The sequence below is a fragment of the Elaeis guineensis genome, chromosome 1, assembly GCF_000442705.2.
Source record: "Elaeis guineensis isolate ETL-2024a chromosome 1, EG11, whole genome shotgun sequence".
NCBI classification, from domain to species: Eukaryota; Viridiplantae; Streptophyta; class Magnoliopsida; order Arecales; family Arecaceae; genus Elaeis; species Elaeis guineensis.
This window is the reverse complement of record NC_025993.2, coordinates 181300103-181323616: the sequence shown is the minus strand read 5'-3', so window position 1 is coordinate 181323616 and position 23514 is coordinate 181300103. Positions and strand designations below refer to the sequence as shown.

The 23514-nt window shown below is 37.5% G+C and overlaps 3 protein-coding genes across 9 annotated transcripts; all 3 read right to left on the bottom strand.

Annotated features, from left to right (window-relative positions):
• Positions 1-870: 870 nt before the first annotated feature.
• LOC105039957 (protein FAR1-RELATED SEQUENCE 5) lies at positions 871-5839 on the bottom strand. 2 transcript variants are annotated; one of them, XM_010916291.4, is made up of 2 exons: positions 5692-5839; positions 871-3604 (listed from the first exon to the last, which is right to left on the bottom strand). In XM_010916291.4, the coding sequence occupies exon 2, from the start codon at positions 3578-3580 to the stop codon at positions 1172-1174; it is 2409 nt and encodes an 802-aa protein (XP_010914593.1). In that variant the 5' UTR covers positions 3581-3604; positions 5692-5839; the 3' UTR covers positions 871-1171. The 2 variants fall into 2 exon arrangements, with proteins under 2 accessions (XP_010914593.1, XP_019704292.1); XM_019848733.3 differs by having other exon boundaries at positions 871-3709; positions 5692-5819.
• A 6984-nt stretch (positions 5840-12823) lies between these two features.
• On the bottom strand, positions 12824-19473 carry LOC105039956 (prefoldin subunit 3). Of its 6 annotated transcripts, none has more exons than XR_002163904.3 (7): positions 19274-19473; positions 16418-16475; positions 15957-16028; positions 13784-13903; positions 13574-13675; positions 13232-13423; positions 12824-13137 (listed from the first exon to the last, which is right to left on the bottom strand). XR_002163904.3 is itself a non-coding variant. In XM_019848100.2 (7 exons), the coding sequence occupies exons 2-7, from the start codon at positions 18788-18790 to the stop codon at positions 13358-13360; spliced, it is 456 nt and encodes a 151-aa protein (XP_019703659.1). In that variant the 5' UTR covers positions 18791-18866; positions 19274-19473; the 3' UTR covers positions 12824-13357. The 6 variants fall into 6 exon arrangements, 5 of the variants coding, with proteins under 5 accessions (XP_019703659.1, XP_019703661.1, XP_019703660.1 ...); XM_019848100.2 differs by adding an exon at positions 18788-18866 and having other exon boundaries at positions 12824-13423; positions 16418-16510; XM_019848102.2 differs by adding an exon at positions 18788-18866 and having other exon boundaries at positions 12824-13423.
• Positions 19474-21270: 1797 nt separating this feature from the next.
• LOC105039955 (uncharacterized) lies at positions 21271-22095 on the bottom strand. Its single transcript, XM_010916289.4, has one exon. It carries the CDS (start codon positions 21926-21928, stop codon positions 21503-21505), a length of 426 nt encoding a protein of 141 aa, XP_010914591.1. The 5' UTR covers positions 21929-22095; the 3' UTR covers positions 21271-21502.
• Between the last annotated feature and the right edge of the window lie 1419 nt (positions 22096-23514).

The window sequence follows — 23514 nt, the reverse complement described above, 5'->3', positions numbered from 1 at the left end:
ATCATAAAAGTTACACCTAATTCTATCTTTAAGCCAAGTTTTCCTCTACTGATCCCCAACATGCATATATTATCCGTTCAAGTTAATCAAGAGAGAAACATGATGGACAAAAGGACAGAGTTTTCCAAGCACATACTTGGAAAGGTAATCTTGAAAAAAACAAAAACTATAGAGCAGGTTATAGAGCTGGCACGCAGCATAAATCCAAGAGACATTCTCATATCATGAGGCATAGATGAAGATAAAACCAGAAGATCATAATTTAAGGTGAAAAGAAAAGTTTTCATATTTTTTAATGCAATTAGACAATATAAACATGCATATCAACTATGCTTTATATTTAATACCAGTAGTTGCTATGATCTAAAGCATGATTCCTTCCCACTTACACAAACATAGGCCCCGAAAAAAAAAAAAAAAAAAACGTGTTGGCTATGATTTGAAGCATGATTTCTACCTGCTTGCATAAACAGATGCTAAAAAGGAAACATGCTGGAACTTGGTCAAAATACCATGACATCAATCAATATAGAACCATCTCCACCCAACACAACTAAATAATAAGGTCAAAAAAATGGCTATGAAATCAAACCCATACTGCACATATACATCTAGTGATACCGATCAGTCACCCACAGTTTTTTTATAAACATGTTCAATTCAACCATGCATCTTCACCCTGTGCTTTCCATAAAATTAGCTGTTGCTTTTGCTGGAGGGAAGAAGGCATTTAGTTGATCAAGCTGCCAAGCTTAAAATAAAATGAAATAATCTTGAACCAAAACCAATGGAGCTACAAACAGAAACAAATGTATAAGTAGCCACTAAAGCACTGCTTTACCAGAATATTATCAGTTATAGCAGTTAAAGTGCCAAAACAAAGAACTTCTTCCAATCAAATCAGGCATTTTGCAAAAGATCTGATACGATTGTCTAGATCTAACATGAACAGACCCTGTAACAACTCCATTACTTATGGATACACAAACATCTTAAATTTTACACAAATAACATCCAAGTGGACCATACAGCTGTAAGAACACCCCTATCAAGGTTATAAAATGCCTCTGTCAAAACAATTAAACAAACAAGTTTTGCTGCACGCAAATAACTGATAGGGGAGACATTACTCCAGCAAGCATGGGCGTGGATGCATTACAACAGGATAAGCTCATCTAGCAGTAAACTCAAAACTGTCAAAACAAATGTTACTGGCATCCAGTGTATTCTGCTGCATATTGTCATCAACATTCATATCCTCTCTTTGTTCATTCAATGAAGCATTATGAAGCAAATTTTCCATTTCTGCGATCAATCTATCAAGTCCATGCTCAAGAATATCAAGTGCATCTTTTGATAATGCACTTTTTACTGCAACAGCAATCGCCTTATGGCAAACACGGCTATATCGGTGAGACAAGGATTCTTGAAGACCAGGGTCAACCACAGGTTGACGTGCATCAGATAGTGGCCCATCCTTAGCATATTTTGTCCACCTCTTCAATATGTACCGAGGTGGGAGATACAGAACATTGTTGTTGTTAAGAACTTTTAATGCATGCATGCACAGAATACCCATTGACTCAAACTTTTTACAGCTGCATGTTACTGTAGCATTGGAAGGGTTAAATTCAACATGCCCGCTACTCTGCTTTTGGGGAACAGAAACTTTGAAAGTGTACACTGTACCATCCACGCCAACAGGTTCACAAAGACAGGCAAGTTGGCTCTTGTATTCATATTCAAAGTCCATATACATCATTCTTGTATAAGATTCTGCTGCTTCGGCTAGCATAGGTATATCGACCAGTAAAACTGGTTTAGTTTGCCTTGATTCATAATCTTCAACCAGCTCATCCTCACGAAGTTGAACCAATGCCTTAAAATACTGCATAATAAATTTTGAAAGAGGCAATTTCCTATAGAAATGAATCTTAAAGAGATTGTCCATGCTTTCGGCCCTTTGCTTTGTTGTCAGGGTACCACAGAATGAATGACTATGATAAGCCAAAGCCCATTTCTCTCTAACTGCATACAAGTCTTTTAACCATGAATTACTTGCAAGACCATACTTAGAGATCAAGTTATCCCATCTTTTATGGAAATCATCTTCAGAGCAACCTCCATAGATGCAATTTTCGAACTCCTTCTGAAAGTTAGGCTCGCGACTGCAGACACTATTTAAATGTTTTGGAACATTTTGAAGTATATGCCATAAACAAAGCTGATGACATGAGTCAGGTAAACTTATAGCAATTGCCTTTGACATTGCAGCACACCAATCTGTAAAAATTGTCTTCGGCTGCTTTCCAGACATTGCATCCAAGAATGTTTTAAATAACCAAACAAATGATTCTGTAGTTTCATCTAACAGTAATGCAGCACCAAAAATGACGATCTGCTTGTGATGGTTTATGCCAATAAATGGAGCAAATGGTATGTCAAACCTGCTTGTCCGGTAGGTCGTATCAAACAACACTGCATCACCAAAGTATGCATAATCAATTATTGATCGTGCATCTGCCCAGAAGAAGTTGGTCAACCTTTCCTTTTCATCAAGTTGTACTGCATAAAAAAATGATGGATCCTCAGACTGCTTAGCTTTCAGAAAGTCTAAAAGAAACTGAGCATCTCCCTTCTCAAGATCTCTTATTCTTTTCGTGCTCAAACAGTTGCTTTGGTTCTTCAAAAGAAGTCCAGTATCTTCAGTACCATGCAAATCCTCTGACTCAAAATCATGCAGCAAAGAATGTTTTACTCCATAATAGTAATCTGCTTCGGTAAAAACTGCACGTTGAATAGGCAGCTTCTTTCTGTGAGACCTTAACATGTGTACCTTATTGGGGCTTGCTAGTGGATGATTGTGGTCATCAATGAATTTATTCACTACCCATACATTATCACGATTCACTTTGAATTCAATACGAGCCAGACAATTTGTTCTCTCAAGGGGACGTGGCTTCTTTGTTATATGTGTACGATGCTCTTGACGGAAACCTTCATTGCTACAAACATAATGTCTGTCTCGTATACTCCCATCTCTTCTTCGAGAAAGATGGCCCTTCCGAACACTGAAACCCTTTCTCTTTGCATATGAATTGTAGAAATCATATGCTTCATCTTCTGAATGAAATGTCATACCAACTTTTGGATCTAACTGTGAAGCATTAATCGAATCCAGAGCAGGTGATCCATCCAGGTTATTGGTATTTTTTACTAATTCACCTATTCCACTAGTATTTTTCACAGATCCATCAATGACACTGGTAATTTTTACTGATCCATCTTTCACATTCATTTCTTCCATTGATCCATCTGTGGCATTGGTATCTTCGACAGACCCATCTGTGGCATTGGCATTTTCTGCTGATCCATCTGTGGCATTAATATTTTCTTCTGATCCATTTGCAGCATTAATGTTTTCTGCTGATCCATTTACAGTGATATTTTCTGCTGGTCCATCCCCAGCATTGGTGTTATTTATAACTAGCGTCTCGAAGCCATCATGACATTCCTTGGAAGCTGGGGATAATTTTAACATGGCATTCTCTTCTGAAGCACATTCATTCGAAGTTGACATTTCATCTAGAATTGCATCAACTCCCTTTAAGAAAATAGATTAATCATTAACATCTTCAGTAAACCATTTTCTGAATATATTAAGTAGCACAGGAATCTATAAATTCAACTTCTCAAGATAAGTGCAATCCTGAGAAGAAGAAAGCCACAGTCAGTAGCATGGAATTAATACTACGCAGCACAAGGAAATGACTTTAGCAAATTGGTTATCAAAAAACATGAACATATAGTAGCCCATGATCTCACAGAGACAAAGTCATCTCTGAGTATGTTAATTGTAAGTAAGCAACATAAGCAATGACATCAGATGCTAAGCATAATGAGCGACCTGAGCAAAGGAACAGATGAATTGGGGAAAGTGAGCAAGCAAATGCTTAATTAAAATTCATCTCTTACTTATATTCAGCCAACTAAATTGGTTCTATATGAATGTAAAATAAATGAAAAAAAATTAAATGAGAACATACATAACCACAACTCTTAAAATGTTAATGGGCTTCATACATACACCACAATGCAAATCAGATATTCTGGCTTTTTCGGTAAGCATACCATTAACATAAATAGGAGTAGAATAATGAAATGCATCCCTAACTTTTGGCTCCATCAAAACCTATGAGTTTCCCAGTTTTATAACCAACTTTTAATAAGGAATACGATTTTCATGTATGATTGTGATTTATAGTTATAACATGTCTGAGGGGGGAAAAAATAATGCTGTATCTGGAGAGAGATTTTCCTAATGTTCAGCCACTAAAACAATATATGAAATTCATCCTACCACATAGAAAAACAAATTAATGCAATTCCATATATAAAATTGCACTAGTACATAAATAAACAATTGCACAAACTCTTCCACTGTATATGCATGTATGCAGTGGTACATAGATACAAATATACAGTAATTAAAAAACTTTCAGTCCAAACAAGATGATTATTCTTATATGTATGTGAACTAAAAAGAACCTGCTAAACCTGTTGTAAAAGTATGGGCATGATTTAAACTTATTTTTGCAAAAAACAAATTTAGCAACAAAACGAGAGGAAGATGAAGGATATTCAACTACGGATTATTAAACTACGATTTTAAATACAAAAGTATGAAACTATTTAGCTGTAAAAAACAAGAGGAATCTTTTGGTACATTATTATTGCACCGCTCTCAGAGCATAGCATAACAAAATTTGTGCTGCATCTACCATACCTGAGGGGAAGCCTTCCATGTTTTGTCAGGCATGCTAGAGAATAAAGGCATTCTAAATCTGGCAAAACGACAAAGCAACAGGAACAAATCTTATCCCCCCACCCCCCCCCCCACCCCACCCCCCAACAAAAAAAAAAAAAACCAAAAAAAAAAAATCAAAGAAAAAAAGAAAGCTCTTCATATTTTCTGTTTTTCCCCATTTCGATCTCAAACATCTCCTCTATATTCTCTTGTCAATGGCAACTATAGCGACAAATTGTATTCTCGTTTTGTCTTCTTCTAGTTCACTTGCATTTCAAAACATTCTCCAATTTAGCTCATCTCCTTCAACTCCCAGGTTTGATAATAAATTTGACGCATAACACCATTACCAATTACCAACTTAAGGGTCAGAGGATGCTTGGCGAGTTCGAAGACAACCTAAAACGACTGATGGCAAAGACCAAACTAGTTAAATTGCATTTCTTGACAAAAACTCGAACCAAAATTGCAATCAAAAGCCAGAACCACGGAGAAAAGGGTCCCGAATCAGCAGCCAAACTCGAGCATATTTCATACAAATCACATATTTAACAAGCCCAGAATGGTCTCATCGAAACCCACACCGTTTTAAACAAAATCATGCACACTCGCTCAAGAAAAACAAGACCTTGAAGTTTAGAATTATAGAACCATTACTACTGATTGAAGCCTTGGGACGTTTTAAGAATAATTGGGGTTGAAGCCAGGATTTCGAGCCTCTGGATCTATGAATCATCTAATAACCCTATAATTAACACAAATAATCATACAACGTTAGAAATTTATGCTCCAAGGAAGGAAAAAATTCGGTCAAACTAGCTATCCCAGGGAAAAACTCAACAAAGAATTGATATGACAGGAAGAGAGAACCAATCCAAGCTTACCTCCTTCGAACAAAGATTAGGATTTGCTCCCCAAAACCCTGATGGGCACCGCTTCTCCCAAACCCTCAGGTTCCCACTACCCTCTTGAGCCCTAGAACGAGGTTCTGGTATTCCGCCGGTGCGACATTAGCCGAGCCCGAGGAGCCTGGTTTCATCACAGAATAGACAGCTGATCTGAACCGTCCATCTGGATAGCATTGAGATCGTAGGGAAAAGATCTTCTTAACGTGATCCTGGCTCTATGGTCCGTCACGAAGACCCAATCAAGACCATTGTTAAAATATTTTTTTTCTTAAAAAAATTTATATAATTTTTTTTATATAAAAAATTAGAGATAAATTTTAGACACTATTTTCAACTTAAAAGCAGCTTCTCAAATAAATTTTATATACAAATAGTTATCTAATTCAAACATAAATTAAAAATAACTATCTATTTTTGATTGAAATTATCTTTATATCTTTTAAAATACTGCAATATTACATTATCATAATATAGTATTCCTTTACAATAAAATATTATTATATTATATAATATAATATTTTTTTATAAAAATATAATATTTATTTATTATATTATATTAGTACAGTATTCTTTTATAATAACGTAGTATCACATTATATTAGTGTAGTATTCTTTTATAATAATACAGTGTTACTTTATTATATTATATTAGTGTAATATTTTTTTCAATAAGATAATATTATATTATTATAGTATAGTATTATTTTACAACAATGCAGTGTTGTTTTATAATAATGTAATATAACTTTATAATAGTATAGTATTACTTTATAATAGTGCAGTACTGTTTTATAATAGTGTAGTACTGTTTTGTAATAATATAGTATTATTTTATAACAGTACAATATTATTTTATAATAATATAATATTACTTCATAACTGTAAAAGCAATTGGGTCATTTCATTCTATTTAGATAGCTATTTTTAATTTATGTTTCAAATAGAGAGGATTTTTTATTTGAAACTTAAATAGGTAGCTACTTTTAAGTTTAAACTCAATTGAGTATTTCTCATTAGTTTAATCTTTTTTGTATACATGAAATTTTTTTATTGTCAGTAAACATAAATTATTCTTTTTGGATGGATTGCTGCTCGATTCGGTCCACGTCGGAAAGAGGGTGACTGAGCCACGCGCAGAAATGCTAATGCTAGAGTGACCTGCAAAATAAGTTTAAATCAGAGATTTTCGCTCCGACGAGAATCCTCCGACACTTTAGTCAAATTCAGAGAACAAAGAAGCAGCAATGAGTTCTCTGAGAGAGATTGCTTAGCTTATCTTGATCCTCGGGGCTTTGCTTGCTTATATAGAATGCTATCGAATAGCTGGTCACACAGCTGTGAGATTATGCGATCCTAAGATTGCAGGACATGCTATAACGGACGAGATATTTCAGCCCTCAATCGCTCCAGCGAGATTAGGAGATTTGATTATATCTGAGTTTATCCACTCAGAGTGGACAGCTGTCGCGTATATTAGGAGGTGAGTCAACTGTAATAACAGGGGCAACCTACACATTAAGGTATTAACTTGCTAAGACAACGGGGGTAACCTACACGTCGGACAGACCGTGTTGCAAATCAGATGCAAGTAGCTCTGCTCTACATACGGCTCTGCATACCTCAGTTCTAATCTTGGGTTGGCAGTCTCGATGATAATCGAAAGACCTGAGATATCTCATGGTCGTCACGCTAATCTGAGGTACTCACGATAACCACCGTAATATTATCCCCTTACTCCTAAGTTTGAGAATCAGACAAAAAGAGAATTTTAGAAGTCGTACCTCGGATCAGGGGATGCACACTCTCATGCCTTTGCATATGTCTAGCATTTAAGATTGCTGACATCACCTTGACACAATCATTACAAATGATCGTGACTGATGGGACTCACAGCCGATGGTTTTCTCAAAAATTTGATTTCTTAAGTGATGACTTTTTATCTTTACTATCGACCTCCTTTTAAATCAGGCTTCTGGGTGCTTAATTAGAGAAAAATAATCGTAAGGCCTTCCTGCTCCAGACTTTCATCGTGACCTCTAGAGATAATATGAGTTTAGAACTCATGAAGAAGTTTGAACTAGCATTGACCCGAAAGAGACAGGCCAAGGCTCTATCTGTCGGTCCTTTAGCTCCAGTGGATGACTATACCCGAGCTCTGGTCATCGAATCAGCTCCTATGGCTACGGGAGATGGAAATCCCCTTCAAATCGTCGGGCCAGTGGTTGCCCCGTCGGAAGGCATGGTAAGAGTCCCGTTGGAAGGAATTTTGATAGAAGAGATGTCGGTGGAGGGGACTCTAATTACAGGTGTAACCTTCTAGAGAAGTTCTGGTTGTGGCAATGCAGGTGGAGGATGCGGTTGGTCATCTTGAGGGGGCTCCAGCAGTGGTGGTGGAAATCGAGGAGTCTCTAGAGCCAACGCTTCCTCTTGAGTGCTTTCCCTTTGCCGTCACTCAAGTGGGTCTTTCACAACCAATGCCTTCTGCTCCTTCCACGGCTAGACTTTTGAAAGACTTTCTGTCTCCATCTAGGAGACAACTTTTGGATAGACAAGGAGCCCAACAGTAGATGTTAGGTACTCTTAGATCTCTTGCCCAGAGGAGTCATCCTTGGGCATCTTCTTTTAACCCCTTACAACTTGCAACATTTTAATGCTTATTTATAAAATTTTGCACAGGTGGGGCATGACCTAACCAGTTTCGATAGTTCCATCCCTGATGCTTCAGCATTGGAGCTTACAGCGACGAGGGAGAAAATAGACTTGCTGAGATACCAGTTAGAGCAGATAAAGAGAAATAATGGTGAGCTGATAAAAAAGCTCAGTTCCTTCAAAGAGGCAAGTTCCTTCAACAGAACTGGCAGAGGTCTCCTCAGCAAAGGCCTCCTCTATGCAGGCATACTTCTCCGCACAGGCCAGCATATCTAAAAAATCCTGGAGATAAGTCTTCGTCAATAATTTTTTCAAGTTGTTCTTTAGTAGGTCGTCCATCATCGCAGCCATCGTGGGCAACTGGTTCAGATCACGGACCTCTAGGGTTGACGTATTGAAATAATTGACGAAAGCGTGGATCGACTCACCCTCTTTTTGCTTGATGATGTGAAGATAGTCGGACCGCTTCTGCTGTCATCGGCTACTGACAAAATAGCTGACGAATGCCCGACATAACTCTTCGAAAGAGTGTATGGATACTGGCTTCAAACTCAAATACCACTGTCAGACGGCCTCCTTAAGGGTAAGAGGAAATATTCGATAGAAGATAGCATTAGATGCTTCTTGGAGGAGCATTGCCACCTTAAAAGTCTCCACATGGTTGATGGGGTCGGCAGTCCTGTCATAGACCTCTAGCTAGGGCAGCTTGAGGTGTCGAGGGAGTGGCTCCTGCACTATCCTCGGTGCAAAGGGCGGCTCGCTATTAAATCCCTCATAGGGCTGCACCGAGGAGTGATTATTATTGAGAGCATTCTCAATCTTCTTTTCCATCTGCTTGTCAAGTGCCTGAAACCGTCTTTCGATATCAAGATCTCAAGTGATGTAGGCCTCAGAATGCTGCGAAGAATGGCGACTAGGGGTTGAATCATGCCCCGATCGCAGACTAGGAGATCACCGTCTGGCGGGCTGCTGGGCCCTGGGATGGCTCTGATGAGTCTGTCTCCTCTCCGAACTCTAAGAAGGCACATGCGGCTCTGGCTGTAGCGATAGTTGAGGAGTCGAGTGTGAAGTCGAATTTGGTGGGGGGGCCACAGTAGGAAGCACCGATGGTGCCGTTGAGATAATCACTGATTGTACCACTAAAGGAGGTACAGAGACAACCTGAGTAGGCTGCGGTGCCATTGAAGGAGGCGTAAGAATAGTCTGAACTACTTGAATAGTGGCTAATAAGTTTTGGACTTACTGGAAGAGCAGGTTGAATTGATCCATCGTGACCCACACCAGTTGGGCTGGCGGAGGAATATCAATCATCTATTGCTATGCCTGGCTATTGGCTTGGCTCTCTATCCGATGGAGGTGGCGGCATTGGAGGTCCGAAATGATGCTCATTTTGGAAGCATAATGAAGATTACACCCTTCCTCTATCTGTTGCTGCTCGATTCGATCAAGGTCGGAGAGAGAGCGATTGGGCCTCACCCAGGGATGCTGACGCTAAAGTGATCTGCAAAACAAGTCCAAACCAAAAATTTTCGCTCCGACGAGGACCCTCCGTAGCTCAAATCAGATTTAGAGAACAAAGAAGTAGTAATAAGTTCTCTGAGAGAGATTGCTTAGCTTACCTTGATTCTCGAAGCTTTGGTTGCTTATATAGATTGATGTTGAACAGTTGGTTACACAGCTGTGAGATTGTGCGATCTTGAGATTGCATGACATGCTATAATGGACAGGACATTTCAGCCCTCAATCGCTCCTGCGAGATTAGGAGAGTTGGTTATGCCTGAGTCTATCCACTCGGAGCGGATAGCTGTCGCACACATCAGGAGGTGAGTCGGCTATAACAGGGGCAGCCTACATGCTAAGGTATTAGCCTGCCGAGACAATAGAGGTAACTTATATGCCGAGTAGACCATGCGACAGATCAGACGTAAGTAGCTCTGCTCTGCATGCCTCAGTTCTGCTCTTGGGCCAGCGGTCTCAGTGATAACTGAAAAATCTGAGATATCTCATGGTTGGCACGCTGATCTAAGATATTCACGGTAACTATCATGACAGAATGCATATGGTTTATTTGAGAGGAGAGCTACTGGATAATATCATCTCAACAATAACAAAGAAACAATATTTCTTTTTTTTTTCTAAGCATGGAAGGCCACCACGTGGGACATTTTTTCTGGTTCTGTTACATTAAGAACAAAATATACAATCTGTCTCTCTACTAAGAAAAAATCCATATACTTGCTCCAGCAGTCCTCGACTTAGTTATCCCGTCCTCTGTAAAATAGATGCAATTTGATCCATATTGTTGTGACGCCCCTTCAGCTGAGACCAATATTGATAGACATTTGCTCAAGAACATTAAGTAGTCGCCACTGCTTCCCAGCTGCATCCAGCTCTTGCCACTGCCCTCAAGTTGGAGCGCTTAGAAGTTGACAGTCCTTGCAGGCTTAAATTGGCTAGTATTAGCGTCATCGAACCTCTCGATCTCTAATAACCATCAACAAGTATTAACGACCTACGGAAAAAGTGTTCAGAGAGGGGAAATGAATTAATTTTGTCATTGCTAAAAAGAAAAAAAATAAAAAAAAAATTATAAAAATATCTTTTACCTTTAACAAAATTTTATTTATATTTTTATATTTAAAAAAATATCAAACTGAATGTTCTAATAGTTCCAAATATTTGTTTTATTAATAAATGATATTAAATTTTTTTCTTAATGGATGAAAATATCTTTGTTCATGAATGAACTGGAGGAGGAAGAAGCTGAGAAGAAAAAATAAATGAGGAAAAAAAAGAGAATGAAAGAATGGCCGTGAATAAAGAATGGATTAGAAGAGGAGAAATAGGACAAGAAGGTGAGGAGGAAGGAGAAGGAAAAAATGGATTACCGATGAGAAGTGGCGGAGGTGGAAGAGACCGCCATGAAGGGGCTAGCTTTGGGCAATTTGGAGAGAAAAAAGGATGAGGAGGTGAAATGGAAAAGAAGAAAAAAATGAGGTGGAGGGAGCTATCATAAAGGAGGAGAAATGAGTGAAGAAAAAAAAGAGGGGGAAGGAGGAGAGGGGCCGTCAACAAAAAAAATAGAATGGAGGAGGAGAGAGAAGAGGAAAAGAGGATCAGGAGGAAGAAAATGGGGAAAAGAAAAAAAGATGAAGGTGGAAGAGGCCGCCATATAAGAGGATGATTTATGAACGGCTTAAAAGAGAAAGATAAGGAAGAGAAGTGGATGAAAAGGAAGAAGATGAGAAAGGAGAAGAGGAGAATAAGTGGAGAAAGGAGAGTAGGAGAAAGGTAGAGGGACAAAGAAGAGAAAGAGGAGGAGGAGAAATGGATAAGAAAGAATAAGAAAAGAAAGAAGAGAAAGAGAAAAGAAGAGGGAGAAAGAGAAACACCAGCCATAGAGAAGGAAGGGATCAATTAGAGAAGATAGAGGAAGGAGAAGATAGATATTTTTATTATTTTAAAAAATTTTATTAACAAAAATAAATAACTGAACTATATCAAAATATATCGATAATTAGAATGATCAGTTTGATACTTTTTAAAATATATAGGATATAAGTAAAATTGAACTAAAATAAAAAAGATGTTCTAATAATTTTTTTAAAAGTAAACAAATGGTTTAAGCCGGAGTTATGTCATCAAGTTTGTCATCTTCATGCTTATTGATGAGATGTATATGAAATATCAGCTTGTATAATTTTGAATAATATAAAGTTATGGATCCTAAATTATTGATCAACAAAATATGGATATGCTTCATATCCTGAAATATAAGCCAGTATAATATGAGAATAAATACTAGAATAATCAGTTTGCTGTACCTTGCTGGAAGTATTTTCAGATCAATAAATATTAAGATCAACGTGTACAACAATCATTAATCCACTATTACAATTTTGCTTGACATTTCAGTATCTCATTCTTACGTATCTACAGATTAACATTATGATCACTATTTTGTTTTCCGAAAAGGGTGAGAGAGGTTTTCTTTTAAGAAAATCACGACAATCTAATATCCATATCTTTAAAGGAAAAAGGAAACAACAGACAAGGTGAACAACCCGTGAAGGGAATGTGATCTCAAACATCATTCTTCAGGTATAAATTTATTGAATACCGTATGAGAAGCATGTTTTTTTTTCCTTTTCTGAAAACTTAAATTTGTGACATATTTGTTGCAAAAATGGAAAAAGATACTGCAAGCGAATATGTTCATAGAGCACTTAGGACAACAATGCACATCCGATAGAATAATGTGCTCGAGTCAATTTAAGGGTTGGAACATGCACCATAAACCTCTACATAAGAAGCTACTGAGCTCACATGATTGAAATGAAAATTGCTGGCTGCAGGGACACCAAATTAGTAGTTAAAATATCATAATAGAACCCTTAAAAACATATTAGTGTTCCAAGTAAAATAACCACAGATAACGCAGTAATATAGTTGGAAATACTAGAACCAACAAAAGGAAAGAGCATGCCTTATAATGGGAGAAAAATTAACATCTCATATCATACTAATTTTCTGCCATGGCTGGATAAAGTCATGGTCTAATACCATACAACGCCAGTTGAGCCAAAATAAATACTAAACTAAGCCTTAATCCCAAACTAGTTGGGACCAAAATAAACGCCATGATGCTTGCCATCATTCTTCAATAGAGGAGTTGGGGTCCACAGGAGGAATGTGCCCTGCAGCCTTCAAGCTCAGATAGCAGTACTAGTTGTTTTCTCATATTTCTTTCTGATAGCAAAAATTGACCCTTATCTGAGAAAAGCATGCAGGACATTCTTAAAACTTTGAAATTGTGTATATCTCACAATGACACAGACAATCAGTAGAAATTTAAATATATAATTACCTCACAACAACATAACCGAGAACTAACAAAAAGAACCCAAATCCAAAACCGTGACAGGAAAGAAGTGACCAACTAAATAACATAATCAATCAAGAGCTAGTTCAATAACAGGGAGCTACTAGAAAATCAAGTTTCCTTTGCAGCTAGTCTACTCTGATGAACATCCCAGTTATACACTCGAGCACCAGTAACCTGCATAAACATAATTTCACATCATCACAAAATGATATGTAGAAATTGGTTAACAAAAATCATTGACATTTGTTTCTGCATAGATTTGTTAGGGAGAGAAGGGGGAAACATGAACTTATGAAAGCAGAAATATAATTAAACAGGTGCTACCTGAGTGATGGTCACTTGATCCCTCAAGAACTGCAAATCAGCAACAAAAACTTCTAAACTGGCTTTAGCATTTTCCAAGTTCTTTTGTAGAAGGGCCTTGGCCTGTAGAAAACAACAGGATCAGCACCAAACTAGGTCCTTTTATTCTAGATCTAAAAAGTTATAAACATGCATGTGAATGGAACCATAAGCAAGATCCTCTGAACCAACCTCATCACAAGAATACTCTAGCATGACATTTGCTCCCAACCAAAGACACACTGATTCAGTATCCTCTATTATCGCTTGTGAATAAATGCCCTCAGATACCTCAAAATCAGCAATCAATGCCTGCATGCAGCATGTAGGAGACTGATGGTATAAGATTAAGCTGTAGGTAATATATGAGTGACGAAAGGGTCATGAAATGAATACTTTGTTAGCTTATTGAAGAGACTCTCATATATCAAACAATCATGAGAAGAGAGGGGAAATTGGTTAAATATAAGCATTGTGTTCATGTCTCTTTTTGCTGCATCAAACAATCATGAGAACCAGGACAAATAATCATTTAATATTAAAAATATCTGGTCTTAAGGCTATGAAATTAATATCAAGCCCATGACATTCCAAAGATGGATAATAGAAGTTAACAAATAGTCACTAGAGCAAACTGTCAATAATTATCGATGGGATTTTCAAATATTTCGGACATTATTAATTAATAAGCATGAAATGCCATGCAGCTTTCCAATTACATGATTCAGGGTGATGAAATTCTATTGTTCTCTTGATTCGGCCACCAGGCAAATTGTCAAATATAGTGGAAAATTAGTGATTTAGGGATAACCAATCAAGTTAGTGATGCACTGAAGTCAAGGGTGATGTTGTTCAATATAAGGAAATATTCACAAATGGAAATCAGAGTATTGTAACATCTCGCACCAACAGTTTTAACCTTCCCATACAGCATGGTACATTAGGTAGTGGAAATGCCACTTTAGGGACTGGCACTTTATGTCATCATTGCTACTTTGACCTCTACGTTCATATCTTAAAAAAAGAAAGAATTTATTTTAACAAAAAAAGAACCTTAGCATTAAGTTCAAAGAAAAATACAATATGGCTACATTGCCTTTTGGTTTTTTAGCTTAGGATCATCACATTTGGTGTAAGGATTAGGCCATGTTCTAAAGCTTCATTTGAAAAAAAAGAAATATATGTTATTCTCCTACCGAGTTTCATGAACTAAGGTTTCTTTTGGTATAAGGATTGATCCAAAGTTACATGGACAAGTTTTAAATGCTAAATGAAGTTTGTGTTTGAACATTTATATCCATTTGTTCATGACAAAGCAGTAAAATAACAGAAAGCGTACTAAAATGTTTTGCTACAATAGTATGCTCTTCCATCCTAGCAAAAATTATTTTCATTAAGTTCCACATAAATCATGTTTGCTAGTTTTTTTTTTAAATTATTATTACATCTTTTAATAACTCATTTCTTCCGGTCTAGACAGTTTCAGATTAAATCAGCCAATGTGGAATGACATGGCAGAAACATTTCATACCAAGACTCGCCAATATGTACTTTGAGAACCGCACTTATAATGAACCTCCATGGATCACAAATTTAAGGATCGAGCAGATGCAAAACAAGATATAAAAAGATCAAACTGACATTTCAGGAGGATAAAATAAACAACAGGGTGCAGAGAAAGGTATGCTAGAGCCTAGAGTGTTCATATGACATGAATCAAACATCCTATAAGTATCTATTTTTGGCATCTCAGTACCAGACCCTCTACCAGCAACATCTTGGGACAGTGTTGACACATCCTGCATAGGGGCCGGTTTGTCGTACCAATACTCGATATGACCCCCATATACTGGTTCGGTACCATGCCCGATATGCACTGGCACCAATCACCGATCAGTACAGGGTACCATGATCTGTCTCGCAAATTATATACAGCAAAGAGCAATGACATGTCAAACAGAGATACGAACAGTCTGCACAGTCTTCCACAGAACATTCAGCAATTGCATGCAATGTATTGTCTCATGTGTAAATTACAATAGGAACCCACGTTGACAAAAGTATAAATCTATTACAAAGTTAGGTCTATAAATGGATGTCAAATAAACAAGGATTCTTCTTGAAATGGATGCCATGATGGCATTTCACATAACATTGATGTTTTCTACAAACTTTTGAAATCAGATAATAAGAGAAGAGATTATTTCATTATTTGCAAATCAAACACATCCTCGTCCCAACAAATTAAGATCAACCAGAAACAGGCTTTATGATATTACATTCAAATTTTTTGGAATGCTAACATCTCGATAACAGGATTCTAACATAAATATGGAAGAGCAAATTCAAATTATCTGAAACGAACCTCACCACTACCCTTCTTAGCTTGGAGAGTGGCGACAATATCTAAACACTTCTCAATATCAGGGATTTTAGCCTGTAGTAATAAAGGAAAGAAATCACTTCCAATCATTACACAGCAGTTTTCATCATAATAAAGCATCAATAAAGATGTCATGAAGGGGTTAAGTCAATTATTCCTGACAAAGCCACAGCTCAACTGGCTCTCAGTGTGAGAAAGAGTAACAGAATTTTTTTATTTTGAAGAAAGTATTATCTGATGACCATCCTAAATAATATATCGATATATTGCATTAACTTAAAGGTAAGTCCTGTCAAGCTAAAAGATTAAGGGGAACCCTGAATTGAGCTTGCAAAGATAAGATTAGCCACAAATGTTCCCACAGGTAACCATAGTATAAGTTGATGCAAAGCATTCGCATCAGCAATTTTCCTGTAGAAAGAAACCAAAGAAGGGAAAAGCACCTGAAGATCCCTCTGCTGTGCTAGAAGTTTCATTTCCACAATCTTGTACTGCTGAAGCCTGGAGGGGGAAAAAAGGTTGTGAAAAAAGCCAACCTAACAACATAATAAGGACATATCAGAATATTGATTTATTCTTCCTAATAAACCATGTATTGATCAAAGAAAAAACATGTTGATCAAAGAAAAACATGAAAAGAATCATACTTTATGCAGAGAATTATGATTACAAATTTATGGTCTATCCTTTAAAATCCTGAGAGTTGATCCAATAGTTAATTGAAGTTGTAATTACACATCATTTGATAAAAATGATGAAACTACGAAAGAAGCATGATTTACTCCAAAAGCATGCATTACTCTTTACAGCTTTGCTTTGGATCTGAGGAAGACAAGATATATCCGAAACACAACTAAAGTGTTATGTTTGGTATTAGGCAATGCTTTTTTGCCGTATCTCCAACAAAAGATAGAAATGTCATCTAAAAACTGAGATAACTTACTTCAAGCAGCATTTGCCACTTTTATCCATAACAATTTTCTGCCAATTAAAAATGAAAGGAGAGGGGTTCCTCTGTGAAGATCCCTAATCTAGAAAAATATAAGCAAAAAAAAAAAAGAAAAAGATTATAGCTTTTTCTTTTTATCGGTAAATGTTTACGCCCATACAGTTATGAAATGTAGTGCAATATGTTTTGTGTTTCAGCACATCAACCATCTCAGGCAATACAGCAAAAGAAGGTTTCTATAAGTCAAACCAGGTTTCTTGGGTATAGAGGTGTCTTTTATTAGGACATGGCACTAAAAACCTTTGAAAACATGCACTAAAGACATTTCTTTTGGTGTGCACTATAATTATAAGCACTCTATGACACTCTATGGACAGTGATATTGAGGATCTTGCTTGCATTTAGCAAGCTTTTCGATCTTACGATATGTTTCGTTGGGGTATGTCAAATTACGGAGTAATTTCACAATTCCTAGGAATCATTTATCTAGGAAAATGATTACGGAGAAAAATAATTTTTACTATATTTGGCTAGTAGAAAAATCCGAAAAATGACATTGGAAAAAGATTACTACATTTGGTTGGAGATAATCGCATATAAGAATTTTGGCTAAATTTACAAATATGCCCATCAACATAAAATAATTTTTTAATACAAGATAATATTGTCATCTCTAATAAGCTTTTATATAATGACTATAATCACATAACCCTTTGTATAATGCCATCTACATCTTAATTTTTTTTGTAAAAGCTCTTTATTGAATGAATTTGGAAAGATATCAAAACAAATTTAATGACTACATATGTACTCTATTTTCTGAGCTTTATCCTACTCGATATTTTCATTGTCACCAATGCTTCATTTTGTATCTCTCTTTATTAAATATAATGGGGGTATTTTTATCAAGTATGGATTACCACCACTTGAGAATTTACCAAATACCAACACCCCATGGTATTTGTTTGCCCTTCTCTCTTTGAGAAATAAATGTGAGACCCACCATTTTTTTTTATCATCTCTCTCTTTCATTTTTCATACCAAACATGATAATCTGATATAGGATTTATTTTTCCATACCAGATTAACTCCAACCAAACGGACCCTTAGTGCTTTTGCCCTTACCACACATCATCCAAATCCAACATGAAACAACTGAATTTTTTAAGGAATAGAGTTCTTGCAAATTAAGGTTTGATATTTTAAGATGTCAACAATTGTTGTGGTTAGTCCCCACTAGCCCCACTTCACTTGCTAGCATCAAACAGCCTCCGAGGAATGCAGCACAAACAATGAAAGTGCACCACATAGGTGTTCAATTGCAAGAAGGTATGAGATGCGGAATCCAAAACAAGCACAACAATAACACAACAATTTATGTGGTTCACCCACAAAGGGCTATGTCAACAGGCAAGCTGGCAATTGTGAATCCATTATCAAGATGAAAAGATTACACCAAGAGAGGTTTAACACTCCCTCTCTACAAGTAATGGGAGTCCCACCTTCAACATCTTCTCACACCCAGGCAAGAACAAACACTGGTTCCCAATACTCACCCAGAACCCTGAAAAATACAATGATGGAATCCCAAGAACCTTGAGACAATCCCCAGCAAAAAAGAAAAGAAAAAAAACCTTGGTAGAGAAACCCACACCCCAGTGTGTAAGCCAACCCTTCCCCTTAGCTATCAAACACTCTCCATACGCTAACGTTTGAAATCCGCATTCCCAAGAATGCCCTTCCAACAAATAATAATTAATAAGTACTCGACTTTAGCATATGATCATTTTATATCACCAGCATTAACAGCAACACAAAATTTAAGCAAATAATGAGAGAGATAAATTAGTGTTCCAAAACCCACCATTCAGCCCCATATCAACAAACTTCCTACATCTTTTTCTTTTCCTTTCAGCATCTTGCTGCACCTTTTCACGGTAAGCCTAATTGAATACCAATGCAGACATAATGAAACTCGATTAAAACAAATTGCATATCTTAGTATTCCATTCATCGTGAGTGGAAATTAAAGCATCCACGTTATTCAGAAGAAATTTCCACCTAACACTGTCATACGTAAGTAAAGTGCTGAAACCCAGATTAATCAAGGAGAAACATACCAAGAACCACTTCAAGATTTAAGATAGATCAAAGAAAAGCAAAAAGCTATTCATCCGATCAGCTTAATAAGAAAGGGAAAACGGCAATTCTTTGAGAAATCCAAGATCAAGAACTTGTAAAACCTAGATCGAAAGATGAAAACCAACTTGATCCTTTAATGACTGAAGAGAAATCAAAGAGAAGCGAGAGAGCAGATCGATCAGGATAAGGAATAGGAAAAGAGGGGGACCTTTCTTGGAGGAACGCGAGGGAGCAGCTGACATCGAGGCCGGATTGCTTGAGATAGGTCTCCACGTCTTCCACGAAGGAAGCAGCCGGGATGCCCCTCCGCTCCGCTACGCAGGGGGAGGAGGAACAAGTAGAAGCCGCCATTAACGGGAGAAGAAGAAGGTTTGGATTTTGCATAAAATATGCATTTAGTTATTGATTCTGCTTAATAAAATATCAGTCACATGACTGACTTTAATATTAAATCTTTTTTTAATATTTAATAATTGATATAATTACATCACTTTTTTTTAAATAAATGGATCGATCTGTAGGCTAGACAGGCCAGCTCTTCACAAGTCGGGCCATAAATGGGCAGGACTAAAAAGTCCTTTTGTTAAATGAGCTATTAAAATACTAATCCAATCCTACTATTTTAAAAGTCTAAATGGGTTAGCCTATGGACCACAGCCCATTTTGATGGCTCTAATTGCAATTAGCCTAATAACCTAACGGGCCACCCAACAAACGGATAAAGGTCCTCTAGTGAGGTCACCAATGGAAAACACCCAAGGATGCCCTAATTGCTCACCATATTCCTCTTTTACAGATTTTAAACCATTCATATAGATGGTGCTAAAGAGACCTTCATTGAGAAAATTAAGCATACGAGAAGTCTCGAGTGTCTACAATGTCAACTTCAACAGCAATGTAACTTAAACCAGTGGTGGTGCTAGTTATGCTATCCATGGGCCCGACATGAGACTCATGACGGTCGGTGGCAATCATCTTTTTGACACCTTGGTTCTTGGAGTGGAGCTGAGGGTGGTCTAGATGGGCATTATCTATTTAAGATAGACCTAGGAAGTGGGCCAGCTCATCATTGAGGGTGATTTCACCATATTGATTGGATAGATTCAAAGTTGAGTAAAAGCAACCCAAACCCATCTCCCCTTATATGATATTCGAAGGATGCTGATGGAGTGTATTTTTCTAATGGTCATACATGTCTACCAAAAGATGAATAGTGCAGTGAATTGGATCACCTCCTACGTAGCTCAATACTCAGAAGATGTTTTAAGAATCGATGCAGCAAATACTCTTTTCAATTTTAAGAATATATTTTTTTTAATTTTGTTGAATGTATTTATACTAGACTAGTAGGGTCAATTCAATTTTATCAAAAAAAAATAATAATAATTGAAAAGAAAAAGCATACAAAAAATCCCAAGCAAAGTGGTGAGCAAAGATTGGAAACGGCTATAGGTAGGTCTCGTAAGAATGGAACCGAGCCCATTCTAGCCTGATTGAAGCTTACTTTTGCTTATGGAACCTGAATTAAGTGTGTAAGCATGCAAAATGAGCCAGCCGAAGTTGATGTTAACAGCCTTTGCCAGAGTTTGCAAGTTTCAAGTTGAATCTAAGAAGCGAAATAACATATTCCAAACGATGATATCATTGCTATTGGTGGTTTCTATAATTAGATCCAATTCTCTCGTGTCCATATCTTACCATGTTAAGATCTGGGTTTCTTTTTTCTTTTTTTTTTTTTTTTTTTTTTTTTTTGTGTCGGATAGAACTAGGAATACTTTTTTTTTAATTTTATATGGCTGGCTTTAAGGTTGATGACCTACCTTGTACGTTTTTACCTAATAAGATTTAGGTATGCCAATTCTGGGTGGGTAAAACACCCCTTTACATTTTTTTTTTTTTTTTAAAAAAAAGGAAGAAAGAAGAAAGGCATGCCAAGTGGAGCATCAACCTGCTACATGCTGCGATTCATTGCTTCTTGCATCCATTTGTGCCTATACAGGCTCTGATTGGTGAGTCATGTCCGCTGGAATATAGATAGAGCGATACTTGCTGATTCCTTTTCTTTGTATGTAGAGTTTATCAATGGTCTGATTCTAAGATAGCTGCAATTCAGGGAGGAACTTGTTGCCCAGTCCACTTGTACACCAAATTCACATATACATACACTCAGAGATACACACACACAGAGAGGGGAAGAGAGGAGAGAGAACAAGTTGACATTGCAATTCATGTAATATGAAATACACGGGCTGTCTACATATATATTAACAAGATACTAATAAAGCATTTCCAGCTAGACATGAATGAAAGCAATATTACACACCTAGAATCCTATCCTAACAATATTGTGATCACGTACGGCAATGAGAAAAATATATATAAAGACATAAACAGAGCAACAATTCTTGTCTAGGCCTCTCTAATTTCAAAAAGAGGATCAGACACCAGAATCCTTTGGCGACGTCAGCACACTAACCATGATCTGCATCACCCTCACTTGCGTTTGTAGGCAGATGATGTAGTCTGCTGCCTCATGAAGGAGCCCTTCAAGCCCCATGGGCTCAGTACCATGTGGCAGGAGACGCTGGAGCGTCCTGATCCTCCTCTCGATGCCACTCATGGGCTTTCTAGAACCTTCTAGAAGGACCCGTTTCTTCTTCCACATCATCTGCCTTCTCGTCCATGCCACTGTGCCACCACCAATCCTCTCGGTCCTTGCCGTTTGCTTCCTTCTTCTCAGTGCATGGCGTTGCATGGCTTTCATTACGAGCGATCCCGTTCGCAATCGGTTTGCGCCAACCGACCGCGTGGTCATGCCATTGGAGTGGATAGCTAAAAGAAGGGACTGCAGAGATGCTACCATGGGTACAAGGTTTTGAATAAGACTTTGTTTTTCCCCGAGAGGACCTTGGTTGCTGGGTGAGGAAAAGAGAGATATTTGGTTTCTAGGTACAACACTTGATTGTTCACAAGGTTTTGGCAGAGGGGGAGGAGCCTTATATAAACTTTTTTGAGAACAAGGAGATGTGACCCAAAAATAAAAACTACACCATATGTGCATGGAAATAATGGCCATAGAAAAGGGGGGGGGGGGGAGGGAGGGAGGAAGGTGGCATGAAAAGGGCTATCTTGTAGCAAAAGTCATGTTCTCCTAGCTCAACGCACATGCACCCACATGATTTCTTAGACATTCAATTCTTGCTTTCCACTCCTATACCTCTCCTAATCCCAGACTCCCTTTCCCTTTCCTTTTTTTTTTTTTTTTTGGCTCCTCAACACAACACCCTGTATTATTCCCTCTCCCTTTCACATTCAGTGTATTGTGGTGTGGATCTGGGCATTCATACCACCATTCCAGCTCGAATAGAAGTGACAAGGGGTCCACATTAGCAAGGTGGAGCAAGGAGGAATGGCATGGTGGTTAGACAATTGGGCTTGTGTTTCCCCACAGGGAACTCATGATAGCCTCCAATTAAGAAATTTGATGCTTAGACCTGCATGCTTGTCAATGCATGTGGCAACAAGGGGGTAGGAATTCCATGATCTCCTTAGAATGGGATGGGGGTGGTGGTGATCTTCTCCAAATATTTGCGGGAGAAATTATTTATTGGACCACGTCCATCAGCTCAATAGTAGACCCATCCAACTGCAAAACAACACGTGCAAATACGGAGAAAAGGGAGTAATATGAACGAGGTGTGTGTGCATGTTGTTTTACAATTGGACTTGTTCACCATTGAGCTGGTGGACCTGGTCCAATTAATAATTTTTTATAATTTATGAAATGTCACAAGTTTCTCCTGCAAAATGTCTTTGGAATATGATCTAAATACGTGTCTGTCGGAGAGAGCTAGCATTGCATGCGTTATGGACACGCAACTTTTGTCTTTGAATTGTTAAAGTGGAAGAAGGGAGGGGATCAAGCAATTGGACTGATGGATTCACATGTATTGTTTGACCTCATTTCGCGATAACTATGATTAGAATTTTAATAAATGCATGATTAAACAAGCATCTTTGACAATTAGCACTGGTTAGGTGGATAAAGGCAAGGATGTTTCCTTTCCGCAAGACGTGGTGACTTATCTCTAATCGATAATAATCTAATAATTTACATGAAAAATGGTACTTGGTATCTATGTTCATACCAATTTACATGGAGAAAATGTTTGGTTCGCAATCAGAATCAGAATGAAAATAAAAATCGAAATAGCTTGAAATCAAAATTGGAATGGTCAAATCCTCCGAAATGTTTAGTTCATGACCGAAATCGAAATTGAAATGAAAAATTGAATCCATAGATGAGAGTCGGGATTGAGTTCTATATAAATTGAGCCATTCCCATTCCACTTCGGAATCAGAATCGGAATGAAACTCTTCCCAACTAAACGGTTGGAATGGAAGTCACCCACTTTTCATTCCAATTTCGATTCCGGACTTCCACTTTTT